Here is a 16,710-nt window from a genome sequence, read left to right as displayed (position 1 = left end):
ATCATTAGTAGTACTCCTTCCTACTTGTCTGTCCTCCCTGAATAAAGTAAATCCATCACATTTCATTACTGTAAGAATAATCTTTACTGTCAGCCAGGTCTCACCAATAAAAATAATCTTTAGTTTCACTGCATCCACCAATGCTAAGAACTCCCTGCTTTTATTCCTCCTGTTTCCAGCATAGGTGTATGCAAATGACAACTGATTATCAGGCTGAGGAGTGGAATCTTGAACTAAATCCCCCCTTCCTATTTCCATATTAATGCTTTTCTTTCTTGAAAAATTCAGCATGCTTCTTTTCCTGGAGTCATACCTATTAAGTTATCATTTCTCTATTCATATCAGTCATTACCTTTCCAATTTTATATCATCTAATTTAATGTAAACACCCAGATATATCTACGTTACCTAATGATTCACTATTCATCATCATCACAAACCATGGCTCACTGCCCGTTGGTGTCTGATGCCTCCTTCACTATCTTCTTCCACTTTTCTTTGTCCAGTGCACAGTGTTGCAGTTTCTGTACACCCATTCCACACCAGTCCTTCATATCGTCTATCCATTCTCTGTATGGTCTATCTCTGCTGTTTAAACCATCCAAAATACCAAACAAATGTCTTTATCTTCCAGTCCTCACTCATTCTACAGATGTGTCCAAATAATTGCAGCTTCCACTTTATAATCTTCTGCATTAGATTCTCTTTTGGTTGTATCTTCCGATAGAGTTCTTCATTTGTGATTTTCTGTACCCATCCTATTCTTAGAATCTTCTGTAATAAGTTCTTTCAAATGCCAAAATTCTTTTTCTTGGTTCCTTATTTATTACTGATGTTTCAGATCCATACAGTACATCATTAAGATGCATGTTTCCATTTACTTTTGTTTGCAAGCTGATCACTTTACTTTTCCAGATGTTATCCATGGCCTGCAGATTTGTTCTTCCTTTCCAATCCTGATCTTTATTTCTTATTTACAGTCCAAATCATATGTCATTTTACATCCCAAATATGTGAATTGTTCTACATTTTCTATATCAATTCCATCCATTTGTATCTTTTGTTTCATGTTCTTCTCACCGAATACCATTGTCTTTGTTTTTTCTAAGTTCATAACAAGTCCAAATTTCTTCCTTTCCTCATTTAACAGTTCCAGTGTTTTCTGTAGTTCTCTTTCGTCTTCTTCAATAATAACAATGTCACCTGCAAATCTCAGATTGTTAATTCTCATTCCGTGTACAGATATTCCTTTTGCATCTTCCTTCAGTTTGTCCATTACTCTTTCTAAATGTGTGATGAAAATGCTTGGTGATATTGGGTCCCCTTGTCTAGTACCTCTGCTTGTTCTAAACCATTTCCTCAAATCATCACCTATTCTAACTGCTGCAACTGCATTCTGATAAACATCTTTTAATATAGCTATTAGTTTTTTTAATCAATTCCATAGGATTCCAGAACTGCTAATGTCACATTCTGGTCAATACTGTCAAATGTTTTCTGAAACAAAGCAAATATATATGTTTTTCTTTTTTCTCCCAGCTTTCTCAGCTATTAACTTCATTGTCGAAATCTATTGAATTGTAGTTCTATCCTTCCTATATCATGCTTGCTCGTCTGTAAGGTATGCTTCCAATTGTGTTCTCAATCTTTCTGTCAATATCATCGTCATCACTTTACCAAAGCAACTTGTCAAGGCAATTGTTCTATAATTTTTACATTCTAGCTTATTTCCTTTCTTGTATAATGTCACTAATATTGATTTCACCCACTCCTCTGGCATTTCCCTTTTTTTCATACCATATTACATTATGGTGTAATGAGGTGAAAAAAGCAGTCAGAATGGATAAGATGAAATGGTTAGAAGCCCAACGCAACAATATAGAACAGTACTATGAAGAGCATAAAACAAGGGAGGTATACAAAATGACTGCTTTTTCACCTCATTACACTGTAATGTAATATAGTATGGAAAGAATGGAAAATGCCAGAGGAATGGGTAAAATCAATATTAGTGACATTTCTTTCTTGTATAATGTCACTAATATTGATTTCACCCACTCCTCTGGCATTTTCCCTTCTTTCCATACCATATTACATAGTTGGTGCATTTCTGTAACCATACTTTCACCACCATATTTAATCATTTCTCCAGTGATGTTATTGTTACCAGGACTCTTGTTGTATTTTAGTCGTCCTATTGCTTTTTCTACTCCTCCTCTTAAAATGTCCATATCATGCTCATTACCTGGTGGAGATATCTGCTACAATTCTTCAGTCAGTTTCCTAACACTATCTAAATCTAGTTTTTCTTCATATAACTCACTACAGTATCTTATCCACCACTGTACTTGATTCATCAATACTTAGCCTTTATTCATCTTTAATTGTGGTCTGTTTTGGTTACCACTTTCTATTAATGGTTCTGATCATTTTATATACCTCCCTTGTTTTATGCTCTCCATAGTACTGTTCTATATTGTTGCATTGGGCTTCTTCAAGAAACTTCAGTGTTTCTTGTCTAATCCATTTCTTCTTGATCTTCTCTTCTTCTGGTACTGTTTCTTCAACTGCATTTTCTATCACCTTCATTACTCTTTTCACTCTTAGATTTGAATTTTTTTTTTCTTTCTCCACACTTTTAAGTTTCTCTTCTAACACTGTTCTGTACCTTCTTCCTATTTTTGCTTCACTTATTCTTGCTGTATCTCTTCTATTCTGATGTTGGGGTTTATATTTCTTTTTTAATTTCAACTTGATGTTTGCAATCACTAAACTATGGTCCAAGTCTATATCCGCTCCTTAAAAAGTTTCACACTGCTGTACTGATGTTATCCATCTTCTTTAATCGTAATCATATCAATCATGTTCTTGGTTTTCCAATCATTTTATCGCCACGTCCATTTTCTACACTTCTTTTGTTGGAATCTTGTGTTACAGATCATCATCTCGTGGTCCACAGCAAATTCCAACAATTTTTCACCTCGTTCATTTCTTTCTTCGAAACCATATTTTCCCATGACTCTTTCCCAACCATCATTATCTATTCCAACTTTGGCATTCCAATCTCCTTCAATAATTAGCACATCTTGCTTTGGTATTGTTTCTATTATCTCTGTCAGATCTTTGTAAAATAAGTTAATATCCTCATCTGTGCTGTCAGATGTGGGTGCATATATCTGGATTATTGATATGTTAAATGGTTTTGCCTGAAATCTTGCTACTATGATTCATTCATTGACTGGTTTGTAGCCTAACAGTGTCTCTTGAGCTATTTTGTTACTTCGCATCCATTGATCTCTCCAGATGATGTCCATCACATCTCTGCCAATCCTAGTATATCACACCAATATCTCTTCAGATTCACTATTACCAAACGACAATTTGTACTAGTGCATGATATCAAAACCATTCAAGTGGAATCCATCTTTCATGAACAAATCCTTTCGACCATCAAACAGTCAACAAACTGCACATCATTTCTCCTGCACAATCTACTTTATCATTTGCAATCACAGCTCTTCTTCTGAGCTCACTCCTGTCAAACAGTGGCAATGGACCCCACAAATCTTTGCTCTTTTCTTCTCAATCAACAATTTTTTATATCCTCTTTCATGCCATACTTTTCTCCTTTCAAACTCATCTGTTTCAGTCAGCACAATCCACTCATTATAATCGCTTACACACTGCTTCACTCATGTCATGAATCTTCAAATCTGAGAAACACGCTTTTGTTCTTCTCTCATCCAGTACCTACTTCTGATCATAAAATCACTGTATATCACCATATTTCTCTGGTTTCATGATCCTTCCTTTACTCCCTCATGTTGTATCATGATATTCTCATGATACAACTCTTGTGTAGTATCGTGCACCACTCATAAAAGTCTCGAAATCTCAATGTTTAATTTTTAATTTCTTCTTAAAAAATCCTTCGACTTCCCATAAACATATTATTTGATTTTATTAATTCTTTTTACAACAATAATTAAGTGTCTACTAATTCCTTCAACTGATAAATCTGTTCTGTTTTCATATCAATGAATGATTTACAACATCACACACAAAAGTTTGATGTACATTTTCATCATATACCAAATTGTTTTGCAAATGTAAGTAACAATAGTGATTAGAATAATAAGCAGCCAGAAGAATGAACACAGAGTAAAATCAAACAAAGTCTATCATAAAAAATGAAGAAAAACTTAATGAACTACAAACCAAACTCTACTCAAACAACTTGCTCACAATGGATATTAGCAAAAACGCATATATAATTGCTATTCTCTAATCCTGCTCCATAGCAAAATCCTGATATTTTCTACAAGACTTCAGTTTGCATCCCTTATATTAGGAGACTTTCTATTAAGATTGTTAGTCTCCTAAAAGGCCAAGTCATCACGGTGACTTTCAAGCCTATTTTAACTACTATGCAATGTTTACTTTGTTCTCTTCAAGACCACAATCCCTTCTACAAACATCTGGGAATCTATAATATTCCATGCTCTTGTGGTATTTCTTACATAGGGTAGACATCAAGAAGCTTTGAAATAAGACAAAAAAGAACACAAACGTTAGAGATGTCAACAACAGAGATGCCAACTCGGGCCTGGCTTTCATTTTTCACAAATATACGAGACCAAAAAACAGTGTTGATTTGGTCTCATATGTTTTTTTTTGTCAGGGGAGGGGGGAGTGTAGTATTTTGCCTGTTTTGTAGATGTAGCCAGTGACAAAAAAAAAGGTGTGGTGAACACAGTTGAGTTCTGTAGCAAGGGCTGCATGATTAGAACAAACAGCCCTGGCTCAGTGAGTTAATGTTTTGATAATCTTGTACTGATGTGATTTGTTCGTGCAAGTATCTTCCAGTGTAGGTTAGTTACCAATAAATAGAAAAAGATAATGAACCATCTGAAAGATGTGGCTAGTATGTCAATAAAGGGCAGACAGTTATTTGTTTATATATCTAAGGTGAAGTGCATTTTAGCATATTGGCTGTTCAGATTAATTACAAAATAATCTAAACTAGTTTGTCCATTGGGGCCAAGATACAATGGCAAATACATCATGTATAGTACACATTAAAGGTCACATACAAGTGCTAAGTGTGTAAGAAATGACCAAAGGAGGTAGGTAGAGCAAATCTACTACAGTACATTAATTTGTTTGTAAATTATTCTTTGCTATGCATATATAGTAAATTTAATATTTGATTATTTAAATTTATTATCATTATTATTATTATTATGTGACACCTCCAGGGAGTCCAAAGACTCATCGAGGGAGGGCACCTACTCTACAACTCTGTCTCCACCACTCAATCCACCAACTAAAACTTCGTTGTAGTTGGTGGATTGAGTGGTGGAGACATCAACGCCATCTACTGCCTACCACGACCAATACTAGTAGTATTTTCACAGACAATTACAAACTCACGCCCATCGATTACAAATCCATGGCTGGATTTAATTTGATTTCATTTAATAAAATCAAGAGTCTGTTAGTGGTACATCAGTTAATAAGGATGTGATTTTTTTTATATTAAAGATTTGATATGAAAGTCAGATGTGGATTATCAATCCCCACCCCAAAGCTACCATAATGTTACAGTTCAGACTATAAAGTTTTTGCTTGGACTGCCCTATTGAAGAATAAGGCTTGTTCAGAATTTGTCCATTCAAAATTCCTGTTTCCCTGAACAGGAATTTTGAATGGAATGAAGGCCTTCATTAAGTAAGAATTATTTCAGATTTTTTGCTCATTGAAGATGTTTGGATCAAAAACAGAGGAACAGTAATCAAGATTTGTGAAGAAAGAGGAAGAAACCACATACATTATCCCTTTTAGCACCATTGTGGAAGAATTCTGTAGAAAATCAAACTCAAACAAAGTTATGGTCCATGTTACCAATCATCACAATGCTGACATCAACAGCATGGTGAGGATTGGTAACATTATTTGGTGTGTAGGTGAACAATTTGCATTAAGTGACTATTAACAGCAAACACCTTAACTTTTTTTCCACTTAGGTTAGTAATTGAAAAAGATGTCAGTTGCAACCATGGATGTTAAAATTATCAAGAAAGATGACTTCACTCTTTGAATACTTAAAGAAGACAGTCAAGATTTAAAGATAAATAATACGGTTTGGCCTAGTTATAAGTTCTAGGTTTGGTCTTCTCTGACATGGGATATCAGTATTTATCACTGCAAAAATGCCACTGTTGTTATTGACAGAAAGAATCAGACAGAGTGTGGTTTGACTCTTAAGGTGGATAGTAGTTGTGACTGTCAGCTGAGGTTCTGAGATAACTTGTGATGAATGTTACTTATGCTTTTGTTATTCACAAATTACTGAAGTGCTTTTATTTTTTGTATGGATTTTTGCTGTCTTTTATTTTATTTATTGTTTTAAATTATTTCTGTTATTTTCATTTTTTCGGGGGAGGGTGGCGATTTTTTTCTTTTTTAATTCTTCAGTGATACCAATGCCTTTTATATATCTACATCTGTCTCTAGTTTTACATCCTCACCACCTGCCATAGTAGCTAATAATAATAGATACTAAAGAAAATTATCAGAGAAAAGAAACCAATGGTATATATCACTTCTCTGAGAAGCAGAGGATGGTATCTGACATATACTCTAAGTTGTATTAATCATTGATGAACCGGTTGGCCAAATGAAATGAGATTTTGCAATCTAACAAAAGGATATGATTGATATGGTTTTGAATCTAATTGTGCATATATATGTTTCTGTATATGTTGTGGTGGTTTGGTTTTGGATTTAATAGCATGTCATTAAATCCAAGACCAAGTTATGTCTCAGCAGCACACAAGTAATAAATACATGATAAATGCATTAAAGAGCATAAATAGGTATAAAATCAGTGAATAACACAAAATGTAAAAAAAAAAAAAAAAATTCTTAAAAACATAATAAAGCCTTATATACAGTAAGCTGAAGTGATAAAACTGACATATACAATATGTACATAATTTATACAGTGACAAAGATTAATGTCTATAAAAATCTAAAAACAGAAATAATATTAGTCTGGTACCACAGACTTCACAAAGAGGCATGTAATCACCCCTCAATAAGAAGGAATGTGTGAGGTGACCAAGCAAGAACAACCTGCTCTTTACAGTGCAAAGACTAGACTGTCACAATCTGATTTCAGGCTTAATGTTAAAAGAGCTTGCTGATCTCGTTCTTCGTGACTACCACTGGGATAAAAGTTTGCCTGATGATCTGCCCATAATTGGCGCAATGTAGATGATGATGGTAGTGGCAGTCCAGCATAGTTGGTGGATTAAGTGATGGAGATGGAGAGTTGTAGAGAAGGCAGGTCTCCCTCCTTCAATGAGTCTTTGGACTCCCTGGAGGTGTCAAATAAAAATAATAATAATCGATATAAGGGACAGGCAAATGGTGAAAGCTTGTGAAGTGAGCTGACCTAGCTGAAGTATCTGCATCCTTGTTTTGCTTAATACCAACATGGCTTAGGATCCAACAGAAGTGCACATACAAATGTAGCTTCCATAACTGAGAGAAAGAAATGTCAAATATGAAAGAGCCCTACATGTTTCTGCAGCTCTAGACTACTTATTTCCCATAGGAAGCTCTGTGAAATTTGTATATATAATACCACTTTGGTAGCATTGCAATCTTATGTTGCTTAACAAGCTCTATAGCATACAGCTCAGCAGTAACATTGGTATATGCTAATGTGATCTGAGCAGATATTATGCTGTCTAGGAAGATAACAGAAAATCCTGCTAGAGCTCTGATTTTGAACCATCTGTGTAAGCACAAAATCGGAGAACTCCAGTTTATGCCAGAAAAAAGCTGTTGGTAAACAACAGGAGGGATGGAATATTTAGGTAGCCTGCAGAAGGAGATGCTGCACAGTGGTATCATGAATGCCGTGGTGGTAGTGTATTTAGTGCTATCTGTGCTATGTTATCTACTCCAATATCTAGAGCTTGTAAGACAGCTTTTATTTGCAAACCAAACGGTTTTATATTAGTCTGTCGAGTGTTGTACAGATTCTTCCATTGTGGATGAAAAAAAAAAAAAAAATTACCACAAGGGTGGTCTAGCAGGGATTTTATCTTCATTGCATATAACAGAGGGAGCTGTTGACATAAAAGTGACACAGGTAGTTCATTTGCCTCAATGTGCAGACCAGGAATAGGCGAAGTTTAAAATGTTCTAGTTGCAATTTTGACGGCTTGATGGTGAATGGGGTCTAGCCATCACAGGGTACTATACCTGGCAGAAGCACAGACATGGGATCCATAATCAAGATGTGATCTTATGTATACAAATGAATCAAACAACATCTGTCAGCACCCTGACAGGTGGAAGATAAATTTGTTGAAGAACCAGGGCTTTAATAGGTGGGGAGGGCGGTTAAAGGCACTCATATTTCAGCAAGGATAATTTCAGCTATCTGATTCTATGTGCTTTAATCAAATAGCTGAAATTATCCTTGATGTACCTTATTTGAGTTGCTTGAGTTGGCAAGTTACAGATTACACGAGTGCTTCCCTGTCTCATAGGTAGTAGTCATAAATGACTGATGTCATGAGCATCATCAGCAACAGAACCTCCATAGCTGTCGGTTTCGATGATGCCCTTTGGTTGGAAAGACCTGGGTTCAAATACCATCTAGGACATGAAGAACCTTTATCAGAGCTTGTCAACTGAAGGTGAGTTAGCTGATCTCATATAGAGGTAGAGTGTTTTTTTCTCCCAGAAAAGGCAGATTGAGGGATGACAATATCATCAGCAACAACAGAAAAGAATCATGGCATTGGTATATGTAAATGAAATTATTGGCATTAGTGGTATGTCACTAATGCCAATCATTTGAGTCTAATAAAAAGACTAGGTTCAAATCCTGCCTAGGATGTGAAGAGCCTTTAATCAGGACTTTTCAATTGAAGATGATTCTTTCACAGAAGTAGCAGGGTCCCCCCCCTCCCCCAGAAATTCGGATTTTTCATACTGTAAAACAACTGGCCAAAATAACACATGTAATTGAAAGCCATAATACACTATGCAGATAGGATTAACTGCTATGTCAGAGCATTGTTTATGTTTCAAAGAAACAAGTTACTTGGCCATGACAGGTCAAGCCTGACATGCAATGGGAATTAGGGAGATGTAGTTGCCTGCATTCCATGGCAATGAGGAATGCAGGCAACTACATCTGACCTGTGGAATGTGACTTATGGAAAGATTGAGGGATGACAGACCCATAAGTAATAACCGGATGTTACAGCAAATATATAGCATTTTTTTTTTGGTTCATAGCAAGTGGGGAGAGAGAGAGAGAGAGAGAGAGAGAACAAGTAGTCACCTTTGGAAGCTAAGTAAAGGTGAGACTCGAGTAACTTGGATTTCAGCATGTCTGGTATGTCTGTGGCTAGGGATAGGTTGTTAAATGACATTACAGAAGACTTAAGTGCCAAATGTGCTAGGCTTGCCTCTTCCTGTAATGCCATTCAAGCCTTTTGGTTCCTTGTTAAGGCTAATAGGCAGAAGGTCTACATGTTTCTACTTCTTATCCTCATGACAGAATAATAATATCTCCTAAAGATAGGGCAGACTTTTGATATCTGTCTTTGCCTCTGAACTCATGTTCAGGTGACCAAGCAAATTACTATCTTATCAACTACCCACAACATGCCTTCTCTGATCTCAGAAAAATACTCAATAGCCTTAATACTAATAATTCTGTTCCAGATGTATCCCTCCACTTGAGCCAGACACTTGTGCTCCAGAAGCATCTGTGTATTGTATGTACAGTATAAGTGTCATTCTCATCTGATATTTTATTTTATTTATTTAATGTTGGGTCCATATACGAGAGGTTGGCTGGTCAACCTATAGTATGTTAGTACTGTATATGGGTGATGGGTGGTGGGAAAGGAGAAACTTGTTTACATTTGATTTAAAAGCCTGTATGTTGTATTCCTTGGGAAATACATCAGGAGGAAACTGTTCCACAGTACCGCAGTAGCTGGGATGAAGAGGAGGAAAAGAAACTTGTTCTGTGGGTTTCAAGGTGTACTGTGAAAGAATATTGGGCAGCAGATGTGCAGGTTCCAATGGGCTTAGTACAGAGTGGGGGAATTATTGATGCTGTTTCAGATGAACATTTCCCATGGAAATATTTATAGAATATACAAATTGCAGAGACCAAGTGTTTATGTGAAAGTGAGGGGAGCAAGTTGGTGAGAGATGGGTCATTTATTCAGTATTCCAAATCTCAAAGCAGTGTCATATGTTTTTTGCATATCAAAGAAAACTGATAGTAAGTGCTCACACTTTAAGAATACATCTCAAATGGATGCTTCCAGTCAGACTACATGATAGCTGGTTGAATGGTATTTGCAGAAGTCAGAATGCTCTGGAAAAAAAAAGTTGTTTCTCTCAAAACCATAAAAGCTTCAAGTTGAAAGCAGCTTTTATGGTTTTTATGGTTAAGCAGCAGGCCAGAGCAAATGTTTGATAGTTTATTCCATCCCAAAATTAGAGCTACCCTGCATAGAGAATGTGCAAAGAAACTGGCAATGCATTTGACTAGGTTCTTTAATTTAAGTGTCAGCTCTGGTAGAGTTCCAAGGGAGTGGAAAGATGGCAAAATAATTCCTTTGCATAAGGGATGTTCAAAGACTGCAGTAGCAAATTATAAACCAATTAGTATCTCAGGCTTGGTGGTAAAGGTATTAGAAAAATTTGTCAAAAAGAGAATTCAAGAATGGATAGATAAAAATATGATACTGTATTAGGGTTAACATGGCTTTGTGAAGCATCATGCCTTAGTAATTTACTACCTTTTTATAATAGAGTGACAGTTGAGTTGGATAAAGGAAAGGGCTACATGATGATTTTGCTGAATTTTGCAAAAGGCATTTGACAGAATACTACATGGAACTCTGTTAAGCAAATTAGAACAAATGGGAGATGGATATGACACTAGTTAAATGGATAAGAGGGTGGCTGTGCAACCATATGCCTGGGGAAGGAGTGTCCTAGGTTTGATTTCCGTTGGTGAAGTGAGGAGCTGAAGGATCTTCCTCAGCAATAGCCAAGTTAGCCAGATTTGGGCGTGGACTGTAGGGATTTTTCCCCAGTTTATCCTGGGGTTTTTCATCCTGCAAAGCAGGTAAACCGGCCTTGAGAACTCAAAACTACAGACAGAGGATACACCATGGTGTAGGGCTGACCACCTGATCGTGTGAACAGTTTGAGGTCCGATGATTAATAAACCCTCGACACCGCAAGGTAAAAGAGGGAAAAAGGAAGATGAGATGAGGGTGGCTGCTGGACAGATATCAAATAGTGGTAAATGGAGGGGCAGAATCAAGGTGAAAATAGGTGACTAGTGGTGTGCCGCAAGATTCAGTACTGAGACCGTTGCTGTTTAATTTCTACATAAAGGATATAGGAAATAACCTGAAAGGAAATATTCGGTTGTTTGCTGAAATTAGTAGAGTAATAGTTAATAAAGACGATGTGGAGAACTTGCAGGAGGATTTAAACAGGCTGTCAGTATGGACAAAAGATAATGGGAGTCAGTTTAATGTTGAGATATAAAGAGTTATGCATTTTGGGATAAACAGATTATAAGCTGTGTATCACATTGATGGCAATGTACTCCAGGAAACAGATGAAGCTAGAGATTTAGGGGTGGTAGCAGACAGATAGTTAAAGTTTAGAGGACATATTGCTAAGGTTGATAAGGTAGCCCATGAGATTACTTGGCTATCGAAGAACACATTAACAAGTAGAGATAAGGAAGTTGTTATTCCTTTTTATAAGGAATAACAACTTCCTTAATATGCCCGCATCTGAATTACTGTGCTCAAGACTGGTTCCCTGGCTTCTTGAGATTGAGGAAGTGGTGGAGAGGATTCAGAGACAAGTGACCAAGATAGTGAGTGGCCTATGGAATGTTCCCTATGAGGACAGATTGAAGGTGTGTGGATTGCAGAAGTCGGCTGATAGGAGAAAAAGAGGGGATATAATAGAAACATTAAAGTTGTTTAAAGGGGTTTATAGGAAAAATGCATGGGAAATGTTTCAGCACTTGGATATATGGTATAATAAAATCACCAATGTCAAGAGCCCATTGAAGAGATGCTTGAAGAGAAGCATCTCTTCTGCAAGAAATTTTTTTATCAAGCAAGCCTATGCTCTCATCAGCAATAGCTCGAAAATCAACAAAATTAACCATTTCTGTCTAAATTCTATGAGAAGAGATAACTCCATAGGATTTCTTGTCCCATATATTTATACTCACAGTATGTCTTGTATCTTTAAAAAATTTCAACTTGCAGCTACATATATACAAACCTACCAACCAGTCAGTCCACTTTTAGCTTCTCCCAGAGAAGTTCCTCTGTTGCTGCTACCTGGTTTTTATCTTATATCCAACTGATTACACATCACAAGTTAAATTATATTCTTGTTTAATAAGAAGTTTGCATGTAAAGTAGCCTAGTCATGAAGTTACTTCATGTACAAACACTGTTTGCTTATACTTTGGTTAAGGATTAAACAAGAATATGATTTCTTGTCAAATATAATTTATTTTTTGACAAAGTGAAAAAAAGCTACTTAAGTATAAAAAGCTAATAAGCTTCATTTCGGCAATGAAAACATTACTTAAATTAAGGGGATATTAAATCCCACATAGTTTTAACACCGAATAAGAAACTCAAAGATTGGAATCAGAGAGTTTCTTGCCGAATATAGTAAACTATAAAGTATCGGCGACACTAGCGTTATCCAATGCAAGTGATCCTAGTACATAGTACAATACCGGACGACTCGTTGCAAAGGTGGAGGAAGTTCAGATCGCTATTCTTAGGTATTTTCCATAATGTAAAAACACATTTCCTAGGAAATGTATGCTGTTGTTACATTATGGAGGGTATATAAGTTCTTTTCGCTATACACTTTGGTATTAGGTCTAGCTACTCACTGATGAAGCCTCAAAAAAGGCTGAAACCTGTCTGGGTAGTGACCTCCCTCCATAATGTAACAACAGCATACATTTCCTAGGAAATGTGTTTTTACATTATGGAAAATACCTAAGAATAGCAATCTGAACTTCCTCCACCTTTGCAACGAGTCGTCCGGTATTGTACTACGTACTAGGATCACTTGCATTGGCTAACGCTAGTGTCGCCGATACTTTATAGTTTACTATATTCGGCAAGAAACTCTCTGATTCCAATCTTTGAGTTTCTTATTCGGTTTTAAAACTATGTGGGATTTAATATCCCCTTAATTTAAGTAGTGAAAAAAAGCTTTCTACAACTGTTCTTTGACCGAGAATATTTTAATAAGGTGATACATCTCTTAATTACTTGTATATGGAAAATATACAAGTGATTCATTTGAGGTCTAATCAATGATTCCACTGATTAGACCTCAAAAGGTCCTAGTATGAAGGAAATCTTCAACTACTTCTCCCACAAACTTCCACAGTTGGATACTAAAAACGACACTTTGTTTAATAACTTATGAAGTTCACAGGATACCCCAACAGGAGGGATTTTAAGAATTGCATATGGTCAACTTCCAATAAAAGCCATGAAAAAGAGGTACTTTAACATCAGAGATTCAATCTGTGACATCTGTTACAGATTAGAAATATAGAACATGCATTCTACAGCTGCCTTGTGTTTTTGGAACAGATAGTGTAATGTGTCAGGCATTCCATTGTTTACAATACAACAGAGAAGGTTCTTTTTTTGCAATACTTCCTGATCTGTCAGCAATTGGAAGAGAATTTTTCATTTTTATAATTAATGAGTTAAAATATCATTTATAGAAAGATAGAAAAAAAAAACATGGCTTGGAAAATCAGGAATATGACATAATGCTTCACAATATTGTATTATGGAAATTTTAAAATTTTACTGTTCAGTCTGACAATTTTTATATTTGGAAAGAAGCATTCTAGGAGATACCAAATTGTTAGTTAGATAGTGTAGAGCACTCACATTATGCAATATTCACCAGGGGAGATAAAATTCATTTTATTTTTATTATGAGAGGTTTTACGCATGGTTCCATCCTCTTGGTTCACTATGGTGGTGGCGATGAACAGAAAGCAATCCCAGACAGAGAAGACCAACTCAAGGTAGTTAAATTAGATAAGGCTAACCACCTGGGTACCAGTCATTTCTGGATTTTAGTGCATGAGACTGGTAAAATTAGTTAGCCTTGGCTACATGATGATACAAAGGAGCTAAGGCCTTTTTCTTTTCCCCTGCTATATATCTGCCTTTTCTTTCCCTGATACTATCAGGCTCTCTTCATCCCTATACTACTCCAGGTCTATTATCCCTTCATTATTTTTTCACCTCAATAAAGGTCAAAAACCAGCCTGGGTAGTGACCCTTCCCATAACATATAGCAATATACATGTCTGATATGTGATAATGGAGAGGAAGAATGCTTTGCATTATAAAATACTGTTGATACTTCATATGCAAACCTTTTGCTTACACTTCATTAAAAATTTAAACCACAATATCGTTTCTTGTCAAGTATAAATAATTTACATCACCAAGCTAAAAAACTTTCTACAATGTAACATATTACAAACTGGAGCATTTTCATATACTAGAACAATCATTGGAGTTTTATTTCATAAACTATTTTAAGAGATCTATACCTATATTACATATAGAGATAAATTTTCCAACCTGATATCACGACTTCTTGTTGATCCCTCTTTTGCCAACTGAGGAATTGCATTCATCAAAAGGTCAGAGAATTTCTGCAATTCATTTGCTAATTCAACACTGTTTGGTCCATATATTGCTTCAGTGATAGCTAATGTAGGACGCAAGTATTCAACAGCATGTGTCATCTTGCCTAAAAATGTAAAATTAATTCAATTTTATTAGGAGATTTTACTCTGCCTTAATCATTTTATAAAAATGATTAAGACAGAGAAAAATAAAAATAAAATTTACAAAAGCCCAAGTGATGAATCCAGAAATGATTACAGCACATACAATTTTGAACAAAAATAATGAAATGTTTCACCATAATCAGGTAAATGCTTCTATAATTGAAATATCTAAGGAAGATATTAGAAATTCAGTAAATAAAACATGAAATGTTGTTAATATATTTAGAAAAAGTTTCTTTCTAAATATTTCAAATGTTTGTAGTAAATATTTCAAGTCCGAGAAAATGCTGGGTCTTGAAGAAATTGTCTCACGTCCCAGGAATAGAAACATTGCTCTTGTGCTCTGGTCTGTGAAACCATGAAATGCACACTATTTAATTTTTTGGAAATACAGAACAAAAATCTGCCAGAGTTCGAGTACCTAATTTCAAAACAGTAAAAGCATTACTTGATGTCTTCAAAAGCAAGCTGTAAAAGTGCTACATGAATAGGACTTTGAAAATGAGGTCATTCTCTGACTTTACATGACTTATCATCCCTCATTTCCTTTAAAGGTTTCTGTGTAGAAGCAAATACAACATCACTTAATCCGTTTTCTGCTTACTGCTATAAACTATTGGGAGTAATCCATGAATTAGGTGCAAGTTTACTTCTAGTTTGTGCAAAGGTAGTAATAATTGCAATTAACTTTCTATTTCTTAGAGAAAAAAAATATACATATTTATTATTATTATTATTATTATTATTTTTAAAGTAAGATATTTGTTATTATTATTTTATTTTATTTTTTTGAAGTAAGATATTTGTTATTATTATTTTTTTTTACCTAACAAAAAAGCATGACTTTTTTCGTCATTTAACATCAACCAGTCAAGGGACTACCAAAAAAATCTTGAAGTGTTTTTTCCACATGAATTAATACTTGCAACTCTCTTGTTTAAAAGTGACTTTTACAGAGTGAATGAATATTCTCTTTCAAGACGTGTTATACTCACAATTCAGTGACTGGTTTGTTGAATAATGGCTAGCTGTAGAAGAAAACGATCCATCCTCTGCCGAGTGTTTCATTTTAATTATCTTTGAATTCCACTTTTTATACCTCTATTGTATACTAGAATTTCAGATTTCAAATTTATCATTTTTTTTTAATGCTATTCTAGTTATTCACATTTGTTTACTTTCATACTAGTTATTCACCTAGTTATTCACATTTGTTTACTGTTTACTTGTATGTACTGTATTAAAGTTATTACTATTACTATTATTATTATTACTATTATTACGGGCAACTCCAGGGAGTCATTAGACTCATCGAGGGAGGCCCCAAATCATATTCATCACAACTATTTGACATTCATACAGTATCTATCATACCTCGCCTTAAACTCATTCACTGTCACAGCATCCACCACAGACTCAGGGAGCGCATTCCACTCATTCACTACTCTAAAAGTAAAGAACCCAGCTCTAACACCTTTACTAACCACACTTTTGCCCAGTTTCCATGGATGTCCCCTAGTCCTCCCACAACCAGCCCTGTTCTCAAAAATATCTTCTGAATTAATTTTATAGAAACCCTTCAGTAATTTGAATGTCTCAATCATATCTCCCCTCCTCCACCTATCAACCAATTTTTGCAACCCACAAATCCTCAACCTGTTCTCATACGGTTCATTCCACAGACCTGCTATCATCTTGGTCACTCGCCTCTGGATCCTCTCCACCTCCTCCCCATCAAGAAGAAACCTAGGTGACCAAAT

General features: G+C 35.5%; 1 protein-coding gene across 1 annotated transcript in view; it reads right to left on the bottom strand.

The window, feature by feature from the left end:
- Nucleotides 1–16,710, bottom strand: part of LOC150092815 (protein-lysine N-methyltransferase SMYD4-like) — a 365,428-nt gene that overhangs the window by 26,262 nt on the left and 322,456 nt on the right. Inside the window, exon 18 of the mRNA XM_090414288.1 lies at nt 14,739–14,910. Within this exon, the coding sequence (XP_090270414.1) occupies nt 14,739–14,910 (172 nt within the window). The remainder of the gene's footprint in view (nt 1–14,738; nt 14,911–16,710) is intronic.

Source organism: Typopeltis vanoorti, chromosome 25, assembly GCF_054136105.1.
Source record: "Typopeltis vanoorti isolate ZY-2024b chromosome 25, IOZ_Tvanoo_1.0, whole genome shotgun sequence".
NCBI lineage: Eukaryota > Metazoa > Arthropoda > Arachnida > Uropygi > Thelyphonidae > Typopeltis > Typopeltis vanoorti.
This window is presented reverse-complemented; position numbering and strand designations above follow the sequence as displayed.